The sequence below is a fragment of the Rhinichthys klamathensis genome, unplaced genomic scaffold (genome assembly GCF_029890125.1).
Source record: "Rhinichthys klamathensis goyatoka isolate OS25496 unplaced genomic scaffold, OSU_Roscu_1.1 h1tg000411l_1, whole genome shotgun sequence".
Taxonomy (NCBI): domain Eukaryota; kingdom Metazoa; phylum Chordata; class Actinopteri; order Cypriniformes; family Leuciscidae; genus Rhinichthys; species Rhinichthys klamathensis.
The window spans coordinates 132,501-158,564 of record NW_026606911.1 but is presented as its reverse complement, the minus strand read 5'-3'; the positions used below and the strand labels follow the sequence as shown (position 1 = coordinate 158,564).

At 42.1% G+C, this 26,064-nt stretch overlaps 1 protein-coding gene across 1 annotated transcript in view; it reads left to right on the top strand.

The window, feature by feature from the left end:
- sspo (SCO-spondin) overlaps window positions 1-26,064 on the top strand; it is a 163,365-nt gene that overhangs the window by 6,842 nt on the left and 130,459 nt on the right. The window contains exons 6-19 of the mRNA XM_056234974.1: window positions 715-817; window positions 931-1,089; window positions 1,362-1,447; window positions 10,133-10,258; window positions 12,160-12,316; window positions 13,245-13,485; window positions 14,648-14,789; window positions 14,959-15,082; window positions 16,344-16,516; window positions 17,327-17,545; window positions 17,827-17,992; window positions 18,456-18,708; window positions 24,388-24,571; window positions 25,624-25,718. Of these exons, the coding sequence (XP_056090949.1) occupies window positions 715-817; window positions 931-1,089; window positions 1,362-1,447; window positions 10,133-10,258; window positions 12,160-12,316; window positions 13,245-13,485; window positions 14,648-14,789; window positions 14,959-15,082; window positions 16,344-16,516; window positions 17,327-17,545; window positions 17,827-17,992; window positions 18,456-18,708; window positions 24,388-24,571; window positions 25,624-25,718 (2,228 nt within the window). The remainder of the gene's footprint in view (window positions 1-714; window positions 818-930; window positions 1,090-1,361; window positions 1,448-10,132; window positions 10,259-12,159; window positions 12,317-13,244; window positions 13,486-14,647; window positions 14,790-14,958; window positions 15,083-16,343; window positions 16,517-17,326; window positions 17,546-17,826; window positions 17,993-18,455; window positions 18,709-24,387; window positions 24,572-25,623; window positions 25,719-26,064) is intronic.

Genomic DNA, 26,064 nt, shown 5'->3' with positions numbered 1-26,064 from the left:
GCATCATAATATTAGCAGATTCCTTGTTACATCTAAAAATTGGTTGTTTCCCGTGTGTTTTATGCACTATACTTTCTAAAAGTGCAACAATGAATAGATAAGTATTACAATGCATTATAAGGTGCATCACAAGGCATAATTAATGCATTAAAATACTTTTATAAAATAGGTTTTAAGTAAAGTGTCCCTAGTAAATTCATTCCTCGTGGATAAAATCAAGTCCTGCATTTTATTTATTGTTGAATATATATTGTTTTACTCTAAAATACATCTTATTCAAAGGTAAAATTGGTTGCAAAAGCCATTTCATGTTTACTTGAGACCTTCAACATGTTGAAACTGTAGCAGAGTTTTAGTTTAACGTTTTAGGCTGTACGATTAGCACCAGGAATTTTGTTTTGCGTCTTTGTGACTCAAAGATCGGCCAATTAAAAAAAATGATCTTATAATCTCATCTCAGAACTCAACACTCATCTTTTGCATCTGGTTTCAAGTTGTTCAAGGTCATTATGAACAGACCGATATAATTTGTCTCAAACAGATGTGACATTTGTTTCTACAGCTGGTTTCTGTTGGTCATTGCATGAGAAATCTTGAACCTCAATGATACAGAAAGTGTAATTGGGAGTTTGGGATGTTATTATATTGATTATGATTGTTGATTGACAGGTGGTCGTCTTGGCTGTTGTTGATGTGGTTTGTTCTGTGCTTTAGGGTCTGCGGATGATGTTGGGTCTTGGCTTGGTCTCTATTCACAAAGGAAACATGACAGTGAACGGTGTATCTCTTCCGCAGGGTGAACCGCTCTTCCAAAATGGTAAGAGTCGCTTAATTCCTGATACTATATTATGTTACATTATGTATCACAGTTTATGTATGTATTATGTATTATGTATGTCACTGTTTCTGGTGATGTGTGTGTGTTGTCAGGAGTCAGTGTTCACTGGCTGGGTGACTTTGTGTTTGTGGAGAGCGGTTTGGGCGTCAGACTGAAGTTCGACATGGAGAACACCGTCTACCTGACCGTTACCGCAGAACACCTTGCTGCCACTAGGGGGCTTTGCGGAGTTTACAACAACAACCCAGATGGTGAGAACGTTTGGCTTGGTTTGGAAAGATTGCATATATAAAGTTACCAAATTCTGACATATTATATCCTTTCTACTGCATTTTTAGTGTGTGTGTTCATGCATTTCTACACAGAAATTGTGTAACATTGAGTTAAACATAATATTTTGGAGTAAAAAGGATTCAATAGTGTTTCAATGTAAAAATTACTTAAATTATCTTATATTTACAATTTTGAAAAAAATTGCTTGTTTTTCATGCATTGTGCAATGCAACATTTTAATTTTGTACAGATGACTTCACTACCAGCGGTGGAAGTGTGTCTCAGTACGCCGCCAGTTTTGGAAACTCCTGGCGTGTACCAGATCAGCAAGGCCAGGTGGGATACGACGTCTTTAAGTATTTAGAAACAATTGATTGATCATAACATGTAACAAAGGTGTGTAGTGATGCTGCTGAGTTGTGTTGTTGTGGTGTGTAACACAGGTGTGTAGTGATGCTGCTGAGTTGTGTTGTTGTATTGTGTAACATAGGTGTGTAGTGATGCTGCTGAGTTGTGTTGTTGTGGTGTGTAACACAGGTGTGTAGTGATGCTGCTGAGTTGTGTTGTTGTATTGTGTAACATAGGTGTGTAGTGATGCTGCTGAGTTGTGTTGTGTAACACAGGTGTGTAGTGATGCTGCTGAGTTGTGTTGTGTAACACAGGTGTGTAGTGATGGTGCTGAGTTGTGTTGTTGTGTTGTGTAACACAGGTGTGTAGCGATGCTGCTGAGTTGTGTTGTTGTGTTGTGTAACACAGGTGTGTAGTGATGCTGCTGAGTTGTGTTGTTGTGTTGTGTAACACAGGTGTGTAGTGATGCTGCTGAGTTGTGTTGTTGTGTTGTGTAACACAGGTGTGTAGTGATGCTGCTGAGTTGTGTTGTTGTGTTGTGTAACACAGGTGTGTAGTGATGCTGCTGAGTTGTGTTGTTGTGGTGTGTAACACAGGTGTGTAGTGCTGCTGCTGAGTTGTGTTGTTGTGGTGTGTAACACAGGTGTGTAGTGATGCTGCTGAGTTGTGTTGTTGTGTTGTGTAACACGGGTGTGTAGTGATGCTGCTGAGTTGTGTTGTTGTGTTGTGTAACACAGGTGTGTAGTGATGCTGCTGAGTTGTGTTGTTGTGTTGTGTAACACAGGTGTGTGGTGATGCTGCTGAGTTGTGTTGTTGTGTTGTGTAACACAGGTGTGTAGTGATTCTGCTGAGTTGTGTTGTTGTGTTGTGTAACACAGGTGTGTAGTGATTCTGCTGAGTTGTGTTGTTGTGTTGTGTAACACAGGTGTGTAGTGATGCTGCTGAGTTGTGTTGTTGTGTTGTGTAACACAGGTGTGTAGTGATGCTGCTGAGTTGTGTTGTTGTGTTGTGTAACACAGGTGTGTAGTGATGCTGCAGAGTTGTGTTGTTGTGTTGTGTAACACAGGTGTGTAGTGATGCTGCTGAGTTGTGTTGTTGTGTTGTGTAACACAGGTGTGTAGTGATGCTGCTGAGTTGTGTTGTTGTGTTGTGTAACACAGGTGTGTAGTGATGCTGCAGAGTTGTGTTGTTGTGTTGTGTAACACAGGTGTGTAGTGATGCTGCTGAGTTGTGTTGTTGTGTTGTGTAACACAGGTGTGTAGTGCTGCTGCTGAGTTGTGTTGTTGTGTTGTGTAACACAGGTGTGTAGTGATGCTGCTGAGTTGTGTTGTGTAACACAGGTGTGTAGTGATGCTGCTGAGTTGTGTTGTTGTGTTGTGTAACACAGGTGTGTAGTGATGCTGCTGAGTTGTGTTGTTGTGTGGTGTAACACAGGTGTGTAGTGATGCTGCTGAGTTGTGTTGTTGTGTTGTGTAACACAGGTGTGTAGTGATGCTGCTGAGTTGTGTTGTTGTGTTGTGTAACACAGGTGTGTGGTGATGCTGGTGAGTTGTGTTGTTGTGTTGTGTAACACAGGTGTGTAGTGATTCTGCTGAGTTGTGTTGTTGTGTTGTGTAACACAGGTGTGTAGTGATTCTGCTGAGTTGTGTTGTTGTGTTGTGTAACACAGGTGTGTAGTGATGCTGCTGAGTTGTGTTGTTGTGTTGTGTAACACAGGTGTGTAGTGATGCTGCTGAGTTGTGTTGTTGTGTTGTGTAACACAGGTGTGTAGTGATGCTGCAGAGTTGTGTTGTTGTGTTGTGTAACACAGGTGTGTAGTGATGCTGCTGAGTTGTGTTGTTGTGTTGTGTAACACAGGTGTGTAGTGATGCTGCTGAATTGTGTTGTTGTGTTGTGTAACACAGGTGTGTAGTGATGCTGCTGAGTTGTGTTGTTGTGTTGTGTAACACAGGTGTGTAGTGATGCTGCAGAGTTGTGTTGTTGTGTTGTGTAACACAGGTGTGTAGTGATGCTGCTGAGTTGTGTTGTTGTGTTGTGTAACACAGGTGTGTAGTGCTGCTGCTGAGTTGTGTTGTTGTGTTGTGTAACACAGGTGTGTAGTGATGCTGCTGAGTTGTGTTGTTGTGTTGTGTAACACAGGTGTGTAGTGATGCTGCAGAGTTGTGTTGTTGTGTTGTGTAACACAGGTGTGTAGTGATGCTGCTGAGTTGTGTTGTTGTGTTGTGTAACACAGGTGTGTAGTGCTGCTGCTGAGTTGTGTTGTTGTGTTGTGTAACACAGGTGTGTAGTGATGCTGCTGAGTTGTGTTGTTGTGTTGTGTAACACAGGTGTGTAGTGATGCTGCTGAGTTGTGTTGTTGTGGTGTGTAACACAGGTGTGTAGTGATGCTGCTGAGTTGTGTTGTTGTGTGGTGTAACACAGGTGTGTAGTGCTGCTGCTGAGTTGTGTTGTTGTGTTGTGTAACAGGTGTGTAGTGATGCTGCTGAGTTGTGTTGTTGTGTTGTGTAACACAGGTGTGTAGTGATGCTGCTGAGTTGTGTTGTTGTGTTGTGTAACACAGGTGTGTAGTGATGCTGCTGAGTTGTGTTGTTGTGTGGTGTAACACAGGTGTGTAGTGCTGCTGCTGAGTTGTGTTGTTGTGTTGTGTAACACAGGTGTGTAGTGATGCTGCTGAGTTGTGTTGTTGTGTTGTGTAACACAGGTGTGTAGTGCTGCTGCTGAGTTGTGTTGTTGTGTTGTGTAACACAGGTGTGTAGTGATGCTGCTGAGTTGTGTTGTTGTGTTGTGTAACACAGGTGTGTAGTGATGCTGCTGAGTTGTGTTGTTGTGTTGTGTAACACAGGTGTGTAGTGATGCTGCTGAGTTGTGTTGTTGTGTTGTGTAACACAGGTGTGTAGTGATGCTGCTGAGTTGTGTTGTTGTGTTGTGTAACACAGGTGTGTAGTGATGCTGCTGAGTTGTGTTGTTGTGTTGTGTAACACAGGTGTGTAGTGATGCTGCTGAGTTGTGTTGTTGTGTTGTGTAACACAGGTGTGTAGTGATGCTGCTGAGTTGTGTTGTTGTGTGGTGTAACACAGGTGTGTAGTGCTGCTGCTGAGTTGTGTTGTTGTGTTGTGTAACACAGGTGTGTAGTGATGCTGCTGAGTTGTGTTGTTGTGTGGTGTAACACAGGTGTGTAGTGCTGCTGCTGAGTTGTGTTGTTGTGTTGTGTAACACAGGTGTGTAGTGATGCTGCTGAGTTGTGTTGTTGTGTTGTGTAACACAGGTGTGTAGTGATGCTGCTGAGTTGTGTTGTTGTGTTGTGTAACACAGGTGTGTAGTGATGCTGCTGAGTTGTGTTGTTGTGTTGTGTAACACAGGTGTGTAGTGATGCTGCTGAGTTGTGTTGTTGTGTTGTGTAACACAGGTGTGTAGTGATGCTGCTGAGTTGTGTTGTTGTGTTGTGTAACACAGGTGTGTAGTGATGCTGCTGAGTTGTGTTGTGTAACACAGGTGTGTAGTGATGCTGCTGAGTTGTGTTGTTGTGTTGTGTAACACAGGTGTGTAGTGATGCTGCTGAGTTGTGTTGTTGTGTTGTGTAACACAGGTGTGTAGTGATGCTGCTGAGTTGTGTTGTTGTGTTGTGTAACACAGGTGTGTAGTGATGCTGCTGAGTTGTGTTGTTGTGTTGTGTAACACAGGTGTGTAGTGATGCTGCTGAGTTGTGTTGTGTTGTTGTGTTGTGTAACACAGGTGTGTAGTGATGCTGCTGAGTTGTGTTGTTGTGTTGTGTAACACAGGTGTGTAGTGATGCTGCTGAGTTGTGTTGTTGTGTTGTGTAACACAGGTGTGTAGTGATGCTGCTGAGTTGTGTTGTTGTGTTGTGTAACACAGGTGTGTAGTGATGCTGCTGAGTTGTGTTGTTGTGTTGTGTAACACAGGTGTGTAGTGATGCTGCTGAGTTGTGTTGTTGTGTTGTGTAACACAGGTGTGTAGTGATGCTGCTGAGTTGTGTTGTTGTGTTGTGTAACACAGGTGTGTAGTGATGCTGCTGAGTTGTGTTGTTGTGTTGTTGAGTTGTTGAGTTGTGTTGTTGTGTTGTGTAACACAGGTGTGTAGTGATGCTGCTGAGTTGTGTTGTTGTGTTGTGTAACACAGGTGTGTAGTGATGCTGCTGAGTTGTGTTGTTGTGTTGTGTAACACAGGTGTGTAGTGATGCTGCTGAGTTGTGTTGTTGTGTTGTGTAACACAGGTGTGTAGTGATGCTGCTGAGTTGTGTTGTTGTGGTGTGTAACACAGGTGTGTAGTGATGCTGCTGAGTTGTGTTGTTGTGTGGTGTAACACAGGTGTGTAGTGATGCTGCTGAGTTGTGTTGTTGTGTTGTGTAACACAGGTGTGTAGTGATGCTGCTGAGTTGTGTTGTTGTGTGGTGTAACACAGGTGTGTAGTGCTGCTGCTGAGTTGTGTTGTTGTGTTGTGTAACACAGGTGTGTAGTGATGCTGCTGAGTTGTGTTGTTGTGTTGTGTAACACAGGTGTGTAGTGATGCTGCTGAGTTGTGTTGTTGTGTTGTGTAACACAGGTGTGCAGTGATGCTGCTGAGTTGTGTTGTTGTGTTGTGTAACACAGGTGTGTAGTGATGCTGCTGAGTTGTGTTGTTGTGTTGTGTAACACAGGTGTGTAGTGATGCTGCTGAGTTGTGTTGTTGTGGTGTGTAACACAGGTGTGTAGTGCTGCTGCTGAGTTGTGTTGTTGTGTTGTGTAACACAGGTGTGTAGTGATGCTGCTGAGTTGTGTTGTTGTGTGGTGTAACACAGGTGTGTAGTGCTGCTGCTGAGTTGTGTTGTTGTGTTGTGTAACACAGGTGTGTAGTGATGCTGCTGAGTTGTGTTGTTGTGTTGTGTAACACAGGTGTGTAGTGATGCTGCTGAGTTGTGTTGTTGTGTTGTGTAACACAGGTGTGTAGTGATGCTGCTGAGTTGTGTTGTTGTGTTGTGTAACACAGGTGTGTAGTGATGCTGCTGAGTTGTGTTGTTGTGTTGTGTAACACAGGTGTGTAGTGATGCTGCTGAGTTGTGTTGTTGTGTTGTGTAACACAGGTGTGTAGTGATGCTGCTGAGTTGTGTTGTTGTGTTGTGTAACACAGGTGTGTAGTGATGCTGCTGAGTTGTGTTGTTGTGTTGTGTAACACAGGTGTGTAGTGATGCTGCTGAGTTGTGTTGTTGTGTTGTGTAACACAGGTGTGTAGTGATGCTGCTGAGTTGTGTTGTTGTGTTGTGTAACACAGGTGTGTAGTGATGCTGCTGAGTTGTGTTGGTGTGTTGTGTAACACAGGTGTGTAGTGATGCTGCTGAGTTGTGTTGTTGTGTTGTGTAACACAGGTGTGTAGTGATGCTGCAGAGTTGTGTTGTTGTGTTGTGTAACACAGGTGTGTAGTGATGCTGCTGAGTTGTGTTGTTGTGTTGTGTAACACAGGTGTGTAGTGCTGCTGCTGAGTTGTGTTGTTGTGTTGTGTAACACAGGTGTGTAGTGATGCTGCTGAGTTGTGTTGTTGTGTTGTGTAACACAGGTGTGTAGTGATGCTGCTGAGTTGTGTTGTTGTGGTGTGTAACACAGGTGTGTAGTGATGCTGCTGAGTTGTGTTGTTGTGTGGTGTAACACAGGTGTGTAGTGCTGCTGCTGAGTTGTGTTGTTGTGTTGTGTAACAGGTGTGTAGTGATGCTGCTGAGTTGTGTTGTTGTGTTGTGTAACACAGGTGTGTAGTGATGCTGCTGAGTTGTGTTGTTGTGTTGTGTAACACAGGTGTGTAGTGATGCTGCTGAGTTGTGTTGTTGTGTGGTGTAACACAGGTGTGTAGTGCTGCTGCTGAGTTGTGTTGTTGTGTTGTGTAACACAGGTGTGTAGTGATGCTGCTGAGTTGTGTTGTTGTGTTGTGTAACACAGGTGTGTAGTGCTGCTGCTGAGTTGTGTTGTTGTGTTGTGTAACACAGGTGTGTAGTGATGCTGCTGAGTTGTGTTGTTGTGTTGTGTAACACAGGTGTGTAGTGATGCTGCTGAGTTGTGTTGTTGTGTTGTGTAACACAGGTGTGTAGTGATGCTGCTGAGTTGTGTTGTTGTGTTGTGTAACACAGGTGTGTAGTGATGCTGCTGAGTTGTGTTGTTGTGTTGTGTAACACAGGTGTGTAGTGATGCTGCTGAGTTGTGTTGTTGTGTTGTGTAACACAGGTGTGTAGTGATGCTGCTGAGTTGTGTTGTTGTGTTGTGTAACACAGGTGTGTAGTGATGCTGCTGAGTTGTGTTGTTGTGTGGTGTAACACAGGTGTGTAGTGCTGCTGCTGAGTTGTGTTGTTGTGTTGTGTAACACAGGTGTGTAGTGATGCTGCTGAGTTGTGTTGTTGTGTGGTGTAACACAGGTGTGTAGTGCTGCTGCTGAGTTGTGTTGTTGTGTTGTGTAACACAGGTGTGTAGTGATGCTGCTGAGTTGTGTTGTTGTGTTGTGTAACACAGGTGTGTAGTGATGCTGCTGAGTTGTGTTGTTGTGTTGTGTAACACAGGTGTGTAGTGATGCTGCTGAGTTGTGTTGTTGTGTTGTGTAACACAGGTGTGTAGTGATGCTGCTGAGTTGTGTTGTTGTGTTGTGTAACACAGGTGTGTAGTGATGCTGCTGAGTTGTGTTGTTGTGTTGTGTAACACAGGTGTGTAGTGATGCTGCTGAGTTGTGTTGTGTAACACAGGTGTGTAGTGATGCTGCTGAGTTGTGTTGTTGTGTTGTGTAACACAGGTGTGTAGTGATGCTGCTGAGTTGTGTTGTTGTGTTGTGTAACACAGGTGTGTAGTGATGCTGCTGAGTTGTGTTGTTGTGTTGTGTAACACAGGTGTGTAGTGATGCTGCTGAGTTGTGTTGTTGTGTTGTGTAACACAGGTGTGTAGTGATGCTGCTGAGTTGTGTTGTGTTGTTGTGTTGTGTAACACAGGTGTGTAGTGATGCTGCTGAGTTGTGTTGTTGTGTTGTGTAACACAGGTGTGTAGTGATGCTGCTGAGTTGTGTTGTTGTGTTGTGTAACACAGGTGTGTAGTGATGCTGCTGAGTTGTGTTGTTGTGTTGTGTAACACAGGTGTGTAGTGATGCTGCTGAGTTGTGTTGTTGTGTTGTGTAACACAGGTGTGTAGTGATGCTGCTGAGTTGTGTTGTTGTGTTGTGTAACACAGGTGTGTAGTGATGCTGCTGAGTTGTGTTGTTGTGTTGTGTAACACAGGTGTGTAGTGATGCTGCTGAGTTGTGTTGTTGTGTTGTTGAGTTGTTGAGTTGTGTTGTTGTGTTGTGTAACACAGGTGTGTAGTGATGCTGCTGAGTTGTGTTGTTGTGTTGTGTAACACAGGTGTGTAGTGATGCTGCTGAGTTGTGTTGTTGTGTTGTGTAACACAGGTGTGTAGTGATGCTGCTGAGTTGTGTTGTTGTGTTGTGTAACACAGGTGTGTAGTGATGCTGCTGAGTTGTGTTGTTGTGGTGTGTAACACAGGTGTGTAGTGATGCTGCTGAGTTGTGTTGTTGTGTGGTGTAACACAGGTGTGTAGTGCTGCTGCTGAGTTGTGTTGTTGTGTTGTGTAACACAGGTGTGTAGTGATGCTGCTGAGTTGTGTTGTTGTGTGGTGTAACACAGGTGTGTAGTGCTGCTGCTGAGTTGTGTTGTTGTGTTGTGTAACACAGGTGTGTAGTGATGCTGCTGAGTTGTGTTGTTGTGTTGTGTAACACAGGTGTGTAGTGATGCTGCTGAGTTGTGTTGTTGTGTTGTGTAACACAGGTGTGCAGTGATGCTGCTGAGTTGTGTTGTTGTGTTGTGTAACACAGGTGTGTAGTGATGCTGCTGAGTTGTGTTGTTGTGTTGTGTAACACAGGTGTGTAGTGATGCTGCTGAGTTGTGTTGTTGTGGTGTGTAACACAGGTGTGTAGTGATGCTGCTGAGTTGTGTTGTTGTGTGGTGTAACACAGGTGTGTAGTGCTGCTGCTGAGTTGTGTTGTTGTGTTGTGTAACACAGGTGTGTAGTGATGCTGCTGAGTTGTGTTGTTGTGTGGTGTAACACAGGTGTGTAGTGCTGCTGCTGAGTTGTGTTGTTGTGTTGTGTAACACAGGTGTGTAGTGATGCTGCTGAGTTGTGTTGTTGTGTTGTGTAACACAGGTGTGTAGTGATGCTGCTGAGTTGTGTTGTTGTGTTGTGTAACACAGGTGTGTAGTGATGCTGCTGAGTTGTGTTGTTGTGTTGTGTAACACAGGTGTGTAGTGATGCTGCTGAGTTGTGTTGTTGTGTTGTGTAACACAGGTGTGTAGTGATGCTGCTGAGTTGTGTTGTTGTGTTGTGTAACACAGGTGTGTAGTGATGCTGCTGAGTTGTGTTGTTGTGTTGTGTAACACAGGTGTGTAGTGATGCTGCTGAGTTGTGTTGTTGTGTTGTGTAACACAGGTGTGTAGTGATGCTGCTGAGTTGTGTTGTTGTGTTGTGTAACACAGGTGTGTAGTGATGCTGCTGAGTTGTGTTGTTGTGTTGTGTAACACAGGTGTGTAGTGATGCTGCTGAGTTGTGTTGGTGTGTTGTGTAACACAGGTGTGTAGTGATGCTGCTGAGTTGTGTTGTTGTGTTGTGTAACACAGGTGTGTAGTGATGCTGCTGAGTTGTGTTGTTGTGTTGTGTAACACAGGTGTGTAGTGATGCTGCAGAGTTGGGCCACAGCTGTGATCTCTCGAGTGATGTTACTCTACGCCGCGACGCAGAAACAGCTTGTCATCGTCTGAAGGAAAACCCCTTCTCACACTGCCATCACCAGGTCAGATTATAATAATAATTAGGGATGGCCCGATACCATTTTTTTTCAAACCGATACGAGTACGAGTATTTACATTTGTGTACTTGCCGATACCGAGTACCGATACCGATATTTCTACCGCAAAAGTAATAGGCTCCCAGAAAAGAAGACGACTATTTTAGAACACAGGTTAGAAGACTGTTTTTATTTTCTTCTCTGCTTGTTTTAACAAGTCTAAAAAATAAATAAAAATTAGTAAAATAATAAATGTATTAACACACAAACCACTGTTAATTTAACATAAAAGCAAGCAGGCTACTGCGTGCATGGTCTGGCATGACTGAATGCGCGCAAAGTGCGCTCCCTTAATAAATCCTAAAAGCTGACAGTTCATCGCGATCTCACACATCTCTGTTATTATCAATGAAGCTGACTGCACAATCAATCTTTCATAATATCCACGCTTTGTTTGTTATAATTCGAGGATTTGCCAGCATACAGAATTCAGCACTGAACAAAAAAGTCCGATTTGAGCGGTGAGGGGAGTCTATCTTAAATGCTTCTGATTGGCCATTGCGTTCCAGAAATCAACACATATGTCTGTGATTGGCTACATCGCTCAACGCTGTAACCATGTTATGAATAGAAACTCTGGCCTGTAAATCGTTTCTATTTTGTTGTAGTTGTTCTTGTTGCTTTTCTGCAAGAGATGAATAAAAATCTTTTAGTTTTTATGTTTTATTCATAGATATTTCTAGTTTGCGGGAGTCCCGCGAATCGTTTTATTCTCCCGTAACCCGCACACACAGAGTGAGTGCATTACCGCCCGCGCGCGCGCTCGGCCATCAGATCTATGATGCGTCTTCAGATGTTTAATTAGATTGCTGGTGTTAAACGATGTACTTTCTTTCCCTCCTCTCGACACCTTAGCTGAACATAACTCACAGTCTGCATTGCTGTTGTCATCACCCCTTATCTTGAAATGAGCCCAAACCGCCGACATTATACTTTCCTATGCCTCAGTTCACCTCAACAAAGCACTCGCGGCGGCCAGTTTCGTTTTGCAAAATGTACGTGGTATCGGTGCGTGGTATCGGCGAATTTTTATGAGTACGAGTACGAGTATATTAGGACAGTATCGACCCGATCCCCGATGCCAGTATCGGTATCGGGCCATCCCTGATAATAATATAATAATAATTTGTTACATTTATATAATACTTTTCTGGGTACTCAAAGCGCTTTACATAGAATGGGGAAATCTCCTAAAGATTACAGAAAACTTACGCTAGATCGATTAACGCTTCCGGCCCAGTGTTGGGGAAAGCTACTTTGAAAAGTAATGCGTTACGTTACTTTTGTGTTTCCTTTTTTTCACCCGGGGTAGGCTTACTTTTTTTTTAGGACAAACACAAAAAATCTATATTCATTTTTGCTTATGGTTTAACTGAATCATCGAAGGGCAGAAGCAAGAACATTGGTCAATAAAGTGAGATTAAATATATAAAAATGTATTTTTTATTTAACATATTTATTGGTATTGGAGTTTTGCATAGTATTCTGATTCTGAATTTCACTGATTTTTATTCATTTTGAGGAATATTGAATATTTTTTTTGTGCAAGTGAGATGAGTAAATGCTCACATTTAGTCTAGAACTACAATAACCATCATGTTCACACAAACACACACACACACACACGCCTCTGCACTTCGATGTGTCTCAACATGAGGACAGGAGAGCTGTCAGTCAGTCAATAAATGGGAAAACTTGCGTTACTTGTTTGAAAAAGTAACTCAGATATTTTGTTGTAAGTTTTAAAAGTAATGCGTCACTTTACTAGTTACTTGAAAAAGTAATCTGATTACTTGTAATGAGTTCCACACAACACTGCTCCTGACTAACATCTGGCCTTCGCTCAGGTGGACCCCGGGCCGTACATCGACACGTGTCTGTATCTGTTCTGCAGTCTGGGGGCGAGCGACAGAGAGACGGCGGTGTGCGATACGCTAGCCGGCTACGTGCGCGAGTGTGCGACGCAACACGTCATCGTCCGCTGGAGGGCCGCCGGCTTCTGTGGTAACAGTTACAAGATCTACTTCCTCCTAAACTCACTTCTGGTGGCCAGAAAAAAATCTCATGGATAACATTAGAATATAGTTTAAAATATAAAAACAAAAGCTAATCATTAAAATATTAATAAAAAATACTTATTTTATATATATATAGATTTTCCTAAATGTAAAAAAATTAAATTTCTTAAAGTTGAACCAAGTTTTGTTGCATTAAAAAAAATTCTTTGAAAATTGTTTACAGTTTAATGTTATTATTTTTTAAATTTTGATACATGGATAAAACATAGTTAAGAATAAAAAAATAAGTAGATAAAAATCCGATATCTCTCTCAAATAAATAAAAATGAAATTAGATTAAAATAAATAAATGATTAAAAATTAATACATCAAAATTACATTAAAATAAATAAATAATATTAAATAAAATAAAATTAGATTAAATAAAAAAATAATTAAAGTTTAAAATAAATTAATGAAAAATAATTTAACATATTTATTTATTTATTTATTTATTTATTTATTTAAAATAAATACATAGATTGAAACAAATAAATAAATAAATACAAATTACATTAAAATAAATTAGAATAAAATAAATAAATGATTAAAATAAATAAATACAGATGACGTTAAAATAAATATGAATAAAAATTAATAAACAAACCTGTCTCTAAATAAATTATATATATATATATATATAATTTATTTAGAGACAGGTTTGTTTATTATTTTTTATTTATATATATATATATATATATATATATATATATACATATAATTATTATTATTATTAGTATAATTGTTTTACATTTATATTTATATATGTATATTTCTCTCTTTCTATGCTACATGTATTGTGTTTGTTTATCAATGATAATGCCTGTTATCTGCAAAGGTAAAAACACAATAAACCCGCTGTTGTTGTTGTGCAGAGCGTGTGTGTCCGCGCGGTCAGGTGTTCTCGGACTGCGTGTCGTCCTGTCCTGCGAGCTGCTCGTCTCCCGGTCCCCCGGCGTCGGGTCAGTGTCGGGACGAGTGTGTGGGGGGGTGTGAGTGTCCCCCGGGGCTGGTCCTGCACGCGGGTGAGTGTGTGCGGCGGGCCGACTGCCCCTGTTTCCACCGGCGCCGCACATACAGCGCAGGAGACGCCATCAGACAGAGGTGCAACACATGGTGGGTCCCGCGGCACACACACCGCCTGATATTATAATCACGGGATACACATGTGCACGCGTCACCGTTTGCACAGATTCACGTTTTTGAAGTTTACATGGAGATTTCTTAACTTGCACCTCGGAGCCTGTTTCAGAGTTTGCTGGAGACAGAAACGACTGATTCCAGTTCGCAAAAATCTGTATTATTATATATTATTTGGCGATGTCACTTTGTAAAGAAAGACTACCCTCCTGCGCACATACACAGCCAAACCAAAAATTATTCAGACACCAGATATGATTTTTGATATTTTTTTACTAGTGTGTGCAGGACACTATGGACTGCATTTATATTCATTTATGTGAGTGAGGAGAGCAAAATAAAGTAAACTATGACATATTATACCCAAATATTCTTCATCCCAGTAACATTTATACAAATTTGGGACCAAATATGATTCCTCCACTTTGAGCTGATGATGTTTTGCTGAAGTGTGTTTTCTGTAATTGCTAATGCTCTTTTTACACACACACTGAACAACATGAAGCATTGCTTGGTCACTGGTTGAGCTAAACTGGTATTATCTAATTGTGTAGTTAAATTTAACAGCTGACAGATATTCAACATAATTCATGTGTGAGAGTCTAACAGAAGGACGGACAAAACCAGTCAAATATCCACTGAGTTCTGCTCATATTTATCACCATTTTCTAAATTATAGCGAATAAACTGTGATGATGTGAGAAACGTTGAAGGAGTCTGAATAAAGTTTGGTTTGACTGTACATATTCAAACGCGCATATCTATAGACTAAACACGTGATATTAATGTGCACACCGTCACCGGTTTCACAGATTCACGTTTTTGAAGTTTACACGGAAATGATAACGTTTTCAAATATTTTTCAAAACTTGCACCTTGTTGGAACCTGTTTCAAGGTTTCCGTTCTCGACCCTCCAAACACTGTTGTTGTGCGAATGAACGGCCAGAACAAGTCGTTGTCAATACAACAGGATAAGTTAATAACCAATGATTTTTACTGGGATTGAGTCTCTTCTGCAGCCGGCCTCTAGTGGCCAGTCGATGAACTGCAGGTTAAGTCTCTTCAGTGTTGGATTAAAGAGAGGCACTGGAAGGTCTCCGCTTAGTTCTCACTGGTGTGTGTGTGTGTGTGTTGTAGTGTGTGTGGAGCCGGTCAGTGGGAGTGTTCTGGAGAGAGATGTGAAGCTCAGTGCGCTGTGATCGGAGCGATGCACGTCACAACATTCGACCAGAAGAGATTCAGCCTTCAGAGCGGAGACTGCCAGTTCACAGCCGTCGAGGTCAGTCACTGAGGACTCACGGGATCTGTGTGTGTGTGGAGCGCACGACATCTGTGTGTGTGTGTGTGTGTGTGTGTGTTTGGAGTGATTTGAGATCATCTGTGTGTGTGTGTGTGTGTGTGTGTGTGTTTGGAGTGATTTGAGATTATCTGTGTGTGTGTGTTTGCAGGATTTCGTGGACCAGAAGCTGAGCGTGGGCATCAGTGCAGGACAGTGTTCAGGAGGAGCTGCTGGGTGTCTGAGAGAGCTGAGAGTCACTGCGCTGACCACTACACTCACTGTCACTGACTCAGGTCATACATCTCTCTCTTCATCTGTCCATCCGTACGTCCATCCATCCATCCAACCCTCCATCCAATCATCCATCCAATCCATCCATCCAATCATCCATCTGTTCATCCATCCAATCATCCATCTGTTCATCCATCCAATCATCCATCCGTCTGTCTGACCATCCATCCATCCATCCATCCGTTCGTCCATCCATCCGTCTGTCCGACCAGCCATCCCTCCATCCATCCATCCATCCCTCCATCCATCCGTTCGTCCATCCATCCGTCTGTCTGACCAGCCATCCCTCCATCCATCCATCCAGCCATCCCTCCATCCATCCATCCATCCATCCATCCAGCCATCCATCCGTCCGTTCGTCCGTCCGTTCGTCCATCCATCTATCCATCCATCCATTCATCTGTCCATCCATCTGTTCGTCCATCCATCCATCCATCCATCCATCCATCCATCCGTCTGTCTGACCAGCCATCCCTCCATCCATCCATCCAGCCATCCCTCCATCCATCCAGCCATCCATCCGTCCGTTCGTCCGTCCGTTCGTCCATCCATCTATCCATCCATCCATTCATCTGTCCATCCATCTGTTCGTCCATCCATCCATCCATCCATCCATCCATCCATCCGTCTGTCTGATCAGCCATCCGTCTGTCCATCCGTCCAGCCATCCGTCCGTCCATCCGTCCAGCCATCCGTCTGTCCGATCAGCCATCCGTCCGTCCATCCATCCATCCCTCCATCCATCCGTCCATCCGTCCAGCCATCCATCCGTCTGTCCGACCATCCATCCATCCATCCGTCTCTCCGACCAGCCATCCCTCCATCCATCCATCCATCCATCCATCCGCCCGTCCAGCCATCCATCCCTCCATCCATCCATCCGTCCGTCCATCCGTCTGTCCATCCGTCTACCCATCCATTCTTGATCCATCCATAGTTAGTTTAATTTAAATTATTTTGATTTATTATTTTGTCTAGATGATTTTGTCTATTTATTTTATCTAGTCCATTCATTCATTCATTCATTCATTCATTCATTCATTCATTCATTCATTCATTCATTCATTCATTCTATCTTATCTAGATCTTATCTAGATCTTATCTAATTTTATCTTATCTAGAAATGATGCATTTCACTTCACTCTTTTTCCTTTTATCTTCCACAAAGCTTTACCATACAATATAAAACAGTCAGATATTGCCACAAGAACATAAAACAATATAACAAAACTCGATAAGAAGACTGTAAATCTGTAATCTCAGGTTCAGTGCTGGTGAACGGTCAGCGAGAGCTTCTGCCGGTGATCACAGGAGATCTGATGGTCCGAAAGGCTTCCTCTAGTGTTCTGCTGATCCAGGCGTTCGGGGCTCGACTGATGTGGCATCTGGACGGGCCTCTTCTCCTCATCACCCTACAGCCAGGCTTTGCTCATAAGGTACCACAATAACACACACAACACGCACGACGCTCAAAGTTCAAAGCAAAGGGAGATATTTTATTTGACAGAAACCACTTTTTAAGGACTACAACAAACGACTGATAGGGACTACACGAGCTTCCTCCCGGGTTAGTGACATCACAAACCCCAAAATTTACATAAACCCCGCCAAAGGGCTCTATATGTCTCTGCTAAGAACGAGCTGTTGTAGCTCCGCCCCCTGTGCCGGGAGCAGCAGCTCATTTGCATTTAAAGGGCCCACACACAAAACAATGCATTTTTGCTCACCCTCAAAAAATTTAAATTTTAACATGCTATAAAAAATTATCTGTGTGGTATTTTGAGCTAAAACTTGACATATACACTCTGGGGACATCAGAGACTTATTTTACATCTTGTAAAAAGGGGCATTATACCACCCCTTTAAAGAATAATAGAGTTCACACCACAGCTATAACGATAACGATATTGAGAAACGATATCGTTGGGATCACTTTTGGAATGATATTTTTCCAGCTGTTGAATGATAAAACACTGAAAGCCAATCAGAATCCATTGTAATTTAAGGGCTCACGCATTTAAAATGGCAGACGACATTGCGGAGAAGTTAATCGCCGAGGTCCAGAAAAATCCACTAGTGTTTGACAAATATAGTTATCGTTATAGTTATCGTTCTTGATGTGGACGCAAATATAGTTATCGTTATAGTTATCGTTCTTGGTGTGAACGGCCCTTAACAATAGAATTTGTTAGCTGAAGCGAACTCAACTAACAGGTTGGTCATGTGACCGTTTGTTGTGATGTCAGGTTCGAGGATTGTGTGGCACTCTGACCTGGAGTCAGCATGATGATTTCACCACACCTGAGGGGGACGTCGAGAACAGCGTGTCCTCGTTTGCCGGCAAATTCAGAACGGGCTCCTGCCCTTTGCCCTCAGCGATGACCTCTGACCCCTGCGGGACGTACACCCAGCGGAGACAGTACGCAGAGAGAGTGTGCTCTGTGATTCACAGCTCAGTGTTTCAGGTCAGTGTGCTTTGGGCTTCATTTACATTTACATTTAATAATTTAGCAGACGCTTTTACGCTTTTATCCAGAGCGACTTACAAATGAGGAGAACAATATAAACAATCAGACCAGCAAGAGGGCCACAGTATACAAGTGCTGTAAGAAGTCTCAGTTAGTCGGGCACAGTACACAAATCAAGGTTTTTTGTTTTATCAGAAAAAACACAACAAATAGAATAGAAAAGGTAAGTGCTTGTATTAATTGGTCAGGTGCTGATGGAAAAGGTGTGTGTCTTGCAGGCGTGTCATGACGTGGTGGACCGAGAGCCGTACATGCGTGTGTGTCTCAGTGAAGTGTGTGGCTGCGACCCGCAGAAGTCGTGCCAATGCACCGTCCTCGCCGCTTACGCCCGCCAGTGTGCCCAGGAGGGGGCGCCGGTCAGCTGGAGGAATCACACATTCTGCTGTAAGAAATGCTTTAATGTTAAGATTATAAGTGCTGGGCAACGATTAATTAATCGTGATTATTTGCATCCAAAATAAAAGTTTGTGTTTACATAATACATGTGTGTGTACTGTGTATAATTATTTTGTATATATAAATACACACAAATATGCATGTATATATTTAAGAATATTTTCTGTATATATATTTATACATAATTTATGTTATATATAAATATTTTATACATAAATAACACTTTAATATATACATGCATGTGTGTATTTATATATACAAAATAATTATACACAGTACACACACATGTATTATGTAAAAACTAACTTTTTATTTTGGATGCGATTAATCGCTGCCCAGCACTAAATATTATATATGATATTTGCAATATTATTTAATATTATTCTGATTATTTGTTATAATTGTTAATATTATTAATATTAAAGTTGAAGTATGCTTTCCTCTCCTGCAGCGGTGCGGTGCTCTGGAGGACAGGTGTATCAGGAGTGCGGGCGTCCGTGTGGGTCTTCCTGTGCCGATCTGTGGAGCGGCTGGAGCTGCGAGGGGGACGAGGGCGAAGGGAACTGTGTGCCGGGGTGTCAGTGTCCCGCCGGACTGGCACAGGACAGTCAGGGTCAGTGTGTGCCCGTCCACATGTGTCCCTGCACACACGGAGGCCAGATCTATCCCGCGGGAAGCACCAGACAGAAGAACTGCAACACCTGGTAGGAAAAACACAGCTGCCGATTCTCACTCATGAGGGGCGATGTGAAGCTTGTGAAGGGGTCAAAGCTCAGGGTGGTTAAGGGGTTAAAGGTCAGGGTGGTGAAGGGGTTAAAGGTCAGTGTGGTGAAGGGGTTAAAGGTCAGGGTGGTGAAGGGGTTAAAGGTCAGTGTGGTTAAGGGGTTAAAGGTCAGGGTGGTGAAGGGGTTAAAGCTCAGGGTGGTTAAGGGGTTAAAGGTCAGGGTGGTGAAGGGGTTAAAGGTCAGTGTGGTTAAGGGGTTAAAGGTCAGGGTGGTGAAGGGGTTAAAGGTCAGGGTAGTGAAGGGGATAAAGGTCAGGGTGGTGAAGGGGTTAAAGGTCAGGGTAGTGAAGGGGATAAAGGTCAGGGTGGTGAAGGGGTTAAAGGTCAGGCTGGTGAAGGGGTTAAAGGTCAGGGTGGTGAAGGGGTTAAAGGTCAGGGTAGTGAAGGGGATGAAGGTCAGGGTGGTGAAGGGGTTAAAAGTCTGGGCAGTGAAGGGGATAAAGGTCAGGGTGGTGAAGGGGTTAAAAGTCTGGGTAGTGAAGGGGTTAAAGGTCAGGCTGGTGAAGGGGGTTAAAGGTCAGGGTAGTGAAGGGGAGAAAGCTCAGGGTGGTGAAGGGGTTAAAGGTCAGGGTAGTGAAGGGGAGAAAGCTCAGGGTGGTGAAGGGGTTAAAGGTCAGGGTAGTGAATGGGATAAAGGTCAGGGTGGTGAAGGGGTTAAAGGTCAGGGTAGTGAAGGGGATGAAGGTCAGGGTGGTGAAGGGGTTAAAGGTCAGGGTGGTGAAGGTGTTAAAGCTCAGTGTGGTGAAGGGGTTAAAAGTCAGGGTAGTGAAGGGGTTAAAGGTCAGGGTAGTGAAGGGGTTAAAAGTCAGGGTAGTGAAGGGGTTAAAGGTCAGGGTAGTGAAGGGGTTAAAGGTCAGGGTGGTGAAGGGGTTAAAGGTCATGGTAGTGAAGGGGATAAAGGTCAGGGTGGTGAAGGGGATAAAGGTCAGGGTGGTGAAGGGGTTAAAGGTCAGGGTGGTGAATGGGTTAAAGGTCAGTATTTATTCCTCATGGTAGTAATATTAGCTTCATTTATGCTGGGGGGTTTTTCTGTATGCAACAGAATCGGTCTGTCTGCCTGTCGTCCCCATCAAGGGTTTTTATGGTGGTGTTGTGAAAAGCTTCATGTCTGTTTTATGGTTCTTTATGGTTTTGGGGGCTAATTTTTATCACATGCACTCTGATAACACAGCAAATATTCATTAGAAAATCACCTTTGTACTCAAACTAATGCATGTACAGTATGTGGACCAAAGAGGAAAGCTCAAAAAATGCAAAATCACTGACTAACAGAAACGAATGTGAAGGGCGATAAACATCTAGTTTATATTCCTGCTTACATGTTTATTTATGAAATATATCAGTTGTCTTAAATGAAACATTTACATGTTTCTATGATCTGATATTGGAAATAATGTAATTGCGTTAATTACCTAGATTTTTACTTTTTTTGAAGACAATATGAGCAATGTGCAAAACTCTCCACTTTAATGTAGCCTAGGATGTTCTGTGATGTTGATAGGCTGTTCTGTGAGGTTGCTAGGCTGTTCTGTGATGTTGATAGGCTGTTCTGTGAGGTTGCTAGGCTGTTCTGTGAGGTTGCTAGGCTGTCCTGTAAGATTGCTAGGCTGTTCTGTGAGGTTGCTAGGCTGTTCTGTGAGGTTGCTAGGCTGTTTTGTGAGGTTGCTAGGCTGTTCTGTGATGTTGATTGGCTGTTCTGTGATGTTGCTAGGCTGTTCTGTGAGGTTGCTAGGCTGTTCTGGGATGTTGCTAGGCTGTTCTGTGAGGTTGCTAGGCTGTTCTGTGAGGTTGCTAGGCTGTTCTGTGAGGTTGCTAGGATGTTCTGTGAGTTTGCTAAGGTGTTCTCTGAGGTTTCTATGGCAGTGGTTCCCAAACCTGTCCTCACGGCACCCCAACACTGCACGTTTTCTTTATCTCCCTAATCAAACACACCTGATTCAACTCATCAGCTCATTAAAATGAGCTGATGAGTTGAATCAGGTGTGTTTGATTAGGGAGATAAAGAAAACGTGCAGTGTTGGGGTGCCGTGAGGACAGGTTTGGGAACCACTGTTCTAGGGTGTTCTCTGAGGTTGCTAGGGTGTTCTCTGAGGTTGCTAGGGTGTTCTGTGATGTTGCTAGTGTGTTCTCTGAGGTTTCTAGGCTGTTCTGTGAGGTTGCTAGGGTGTTCTGTGAGGTTGCTAGGGTCCTCTTGGTGGTCAGCGAGTGTTTGAGAGGGGTAAGGTATCTGATGAAGTCACTCTATGACCCACGGGCTCTGTGTCTCGGGATAGGTTGTCAGGCTGTTCTGTGAGGTTGCTAGGGTGTTCTCTGAGGTTGTTAGGCTGTTCTGTGAGGTTGCTAGGGTGTTCTCTGAGGTTGTTAGGCTGTTCTGTGAGGTTGCTAGGGTCCTCTTGTTGGTCAGCGAGTGTTTGAGAGGTGTGAGGTATCTGATGAAGTCACTCTATGACCCACGGGCTCTGTGTCTCGGGATAGGTTGTCAGGCTGTTCTGTGAGGTTGCTAGGGTGTTCTCTGAGGTTGTTAGGCTGTTCTGTGAGGTTGCTAGGGTGTTCTCTGAGGTTGTTAGGCTGTTCTGTGAGGTTGCTAGGGTCCTCTTGTTGGTCAGCGAGTGTTTGAGAGGTGTGAGGTATCTGATGAAGTCACTCTATGACCCACGGGCTCTGTGTCTCGGGATAGGTTGATTTCATTGCATCTCTTGTGCCTCAGATCAGCCATCGGCCCAACGACAGAATCGACCGAATCTTGTGAAGCTTTTTTTAGAATTTTGTTTCGATTTTACTTAATCTGGCTCCAATTTCAACTGATTATTAAATTTAGATTGTGTTTCTATTTTGGAATCTAATCATAAATATTGGTTATGTGTTAATTTAGATCTTTGATTATTCTGGGTATCCCGTACTTTCAATTATTCGTTCATTAGGGACCCGATATCGCAGAGAATCCACATGGGCTAATATCATTCCTGAGTGCCTTGAAGTCCTAAAGTCCCCCTGTGGTGAGAATCCAGCTTTTAATGTTGTTTATGTGTGTATGTGGTGTTTTTAATACGCTTTAAGACACACCATGTGTAAGTTCATAAGTCGACAGCATTGCTGAGTATTTTCTGCTTAAAACTGCAGTGAACCAAAGACAGTCTCAAAAACACGGTTTGAAATCGCTGGTGTTTCTGACGTCACAAACGACCTTGTAACCAATCAGATCAACGTGTGATCGTCAACCAGTGGATCTCTGAGCTGAGGGAGTGAGTGGAGGCGGGGCTCATCTGCATATTCATAGAACCGCGCATACTAAATGAGGCGAGGGTGTCGAGTTACATTCAAACTATTTTAAGGATATAGCAGATGTCTTGAAGACACACCACCCACAAATCTTTCAATCTTTCTCATAATACAAGCGACTGCATTTTACCAATCGCACTAAGACATTTAAAATGATACCAAACACGAAAGGCAAAAAACACTAGATTCACGAGATACATCATGTGATGTATAAGCATTGTTAGTGAACTTTCAGTGACTTGAATGAGGGGAAAGGAAGGGGGGGTGCAGATAAACATGTCCTGTTCTGTGTTTTATTGCAGTGTTTTGTTCTCAGCGTTTGTCTTAGCAGGAAAGCCCAGTCGAACACGGTTTATGAAGGCGATATCTAACGTGCTTCTCATCTGGTCTTCATGTTCTGTGTGGTAATGTGGAGTTCGGGTTGGAACGATAATGAAACGCAGATTGAGATTGCACAATTATGATGCGTTTACTTAAACATCCACATGTGTGTGTTTATGAGTAACGCATTTCTGTCAGGTCCATTAAGTCAAGAACACACAAACAAAATAATTTAGAATTTAATTGAATAGATTGCAAACAGGTTGATGTTCCTGAATTGAAATTTGGCGGTATGGCTCTGTTCAGGGAGTCCTCTGACCTTTCATGAGCACCATGACATAGCAGAGAGTCAGAGGACAGCAGCAGCAGCATTAGGGAACACTCACACAGTTTTAGACTGTGAGAGCTAGAATATCCCCCTGTGAACAGAGCAGGCAACATGACATAGCAAATGCCACGTTATGCATAAGGAGGAGCTGGGGAGGTGGCGGGCAGCGAGCCAGCAGAAGCGAGCCAGCAGAGCGAGCAGCAAGCATGTATGAGCAAGGTGAATGAGCTTTAAATAGGGCGCCTTGTTTGAGCTTTGGCCATTGAGCAGCGAGGGGAGTTAACCAGCTAATGCAGCTCAGCTGGAGCAGATCAGCTGACGGGACAGTGTTGATAGCAAATAGCATAAGCAGCGGCTTGACTACCTGGCCTGCCAGAACTGACGCTGACGCTCAATTTCTGCATGTGAAACACTGCTCACTATTCAAATCAATAGATCTGGGGGAAACATGAAGTAGCCTACTCAGTATTGTGTTTGCGGGATCATTTACGAGCAAATCTTTATTGTGTCACACACCTGTATTTATTTATTTATTTTCGTGATTCTCTACACCTGTTTCCCGTTAGGACTTGTTTTCGGGATTCTTTCCCAGCAATTCCTTATGGTGTTACAATAGAGGGGTTTCATCTTGATGATTTATTTGTTTCTTTGTTTCTATTTAAATATATTAGATGTATTTATTTTATATTTATTTATTTATATAATGTATTTTTATCTAGATTTATTCGTTTTTTTATTATATTTAATTTTTTTTTATTTTCTATCTAGATTTATTTCACCTTTTATTTTATTTTATTTTTTAAATGTATTTAAAAATGTACGTATTTTTTTTCTATCTATTCTAGATGTATTTATTTTATCTTTATTTATTTATAGATTTATGCATTTTATCTTTATTTATTTGATATTTAATTTGATTTAGATTTATTCGTTTATTGTTAAAATTATATTTTATATTTATTTTTTATATTCAATTTTATTTTGTTCAATCTAGATTTATTTATTGTTTTTATTTAATTTTATTCTATCTAGATGTATTTATTTTTTATTTATTTATGCGTGCCATTAAAAATCAGCAAAACACTAGTTGACTCAAACACATGAAGACTTGATGAAGAAGAGTGACTTTAGTGACGAGAAAAGATCCTGCATTTTGGAGAAAGACTCCTGATCTAATGCATGGCGTTCAGACGTGTATAAGTGAACAGAGATGTTTGTGGGGCCGAAGGTTGAGTGTTTATCAGTTCTCAGAGTGTGTATTTAACTGTCAAACACTCGTTACATGTTGACCTTTCTCACCTCCTCTTCTTCCCTGAGAGAGCGTCCTCTGTCTGACCTCCTGACAGCACAAGTGCACATAATAAAAGAACCGGCCGCAGAAAGAGATTTATGATGCTGTGTTGTAAAACAGATTGAAAGCAGATTTGTATTTCTTTGGGCCTTTCCTAAGCATCACGTTTAGTGCTCAGACTGTTAGTGATGTCATCAAGCCTTTAACATTACGCAATTAAACGTTCTGCAGCTTTTGTGCTCCACTCATGAATGATTCCTCAAATCACGTGTCTCGTTAAACAGACGCATGCATGCCAGTAGTTTAGTAAATTTAGTAGAAAAACTCATTATTTTCAGGTAAATATCTGTATTTTGAGCCGTCTCCGCCTGTGTTTGCAGTGTGTGTGCGCGTGGCGTGTGGAACTGCACAGATCTCTCGTGTCCGGAGGTCCATCAGTGTCCAGGATCTCTGGTCTTCTCTCCTCGGTCGTGTCTGAGGACGTGCTCCAGTCCCATCTCTCCTCTGGACGCCTGTGCTGAGCCCGTCCACGGCTGTGTGTGTCCGGACGGGACTGTGCTGCTGGTGTGTGTGTCTACAACGCCTTCTAAACACACCATCACACGGCTTCACATTAGCCAACAGAAATATCTTCTAAGAACGTTATGCTATGTAAACTTTGGTTCTTAATGTTCTCGGAATGTTCAAAACGTCCAGTTTGATCAAATGTTTTTCCTTGGTTACACGAACATTCCATTTTGCAAACGTTGTGGAAATTGGAATGTTCTCTGAACATTCTGCAACATTTTAAATAGGCCTATGTTAGAATGACATCCAACTGACCCGAAGCCCTAAAATTATACTTTCTTTTTTTTTTTTGTCCAGAAAGCTTATTTTATTTCATATTGATAATATTTGTTCTATTGTTTAATGCAATTTATTTGGATATTTTTTTTGTTATTTTTGATTTTATTTACCTTTTTAATTACTAGATTTAATCAATAAATAATAAATAAATAGTAATTTAGAAGCACATTCCTCACATTATTTCATATTAAATACAAAATTACTCACAATTTCATGCCTAAACCTTTTAATTCAGCTCTAAACATCTTACATTGTGTGTCTTTGCCGACCTCTTGTGGAAAATAAATAATATAACATGATATTTTATGCCTCTAGAAGGCCTCATAACTCTATATGGAGTAAATGAGCTGTTCCTCTGGGTCCTAAAGTCAGTTGCTTCTGTATGCATTCAGATACACATGTAGACGTTATAAAATAATGTTTTGGTGAAGTTTTAGCATTTTTAGATTGAATTTTGAGCATTATTAGGTTTTTCTATGTGTACTGATGGGGCTCAAATTGACCAGCGAGGGAAGGATTTTTTTTTTTTCAACCACAAAACTCCTCGAATGCATTTAATTTGTTTTGTGTGTACATTAAATATATTTGCTGACATTAATATAAAGCCACAAAACTTAAATATAAACATAATTCAATTGGCTGAATCACAATTCAAGCAGTCAGGAGATTGAGATAGTCACATTAGTTCTGCCCATTTCTCATTCTAAACCAGGTTTGCATCATTATAACCTTTATCAGTGGATTCATCTTTTTATTTTGTGTGTCTTCAGGGTGATCAGTGTGTAAAGCCAGACGAGTGTCCATGTCATCACAACGGCAGACTTTATTTCACCAATGACACCATTTCTAAAGACTGCAACACATGGTGAGCAGAAACAACTCATTTGAGTCTGTAATGAAAGCTTTAGTGACTGAAAACATTACATATAAAAAAGTTCTTATGATGTAAAGCCCAATCCACAACACATCGACCCAATCAAATCTGGATGACGATAGCGCCGGCGTACTTTTGTTCTTGTTCGAGAAGCCTTTTCTCTCGGATATACGCACGTCACAACAGGGAAGAAAAGACTATTGCATCTTCTGTTTCATGCTCAACAAACAAGTATTCATTACTTCAATGAGCTCTGCATTCAATTATTACATTGTTTAAATTAATACCTTTTTCACTAACTGTTATTTTGTGCATGTACATTTCTGAAATGCATAAC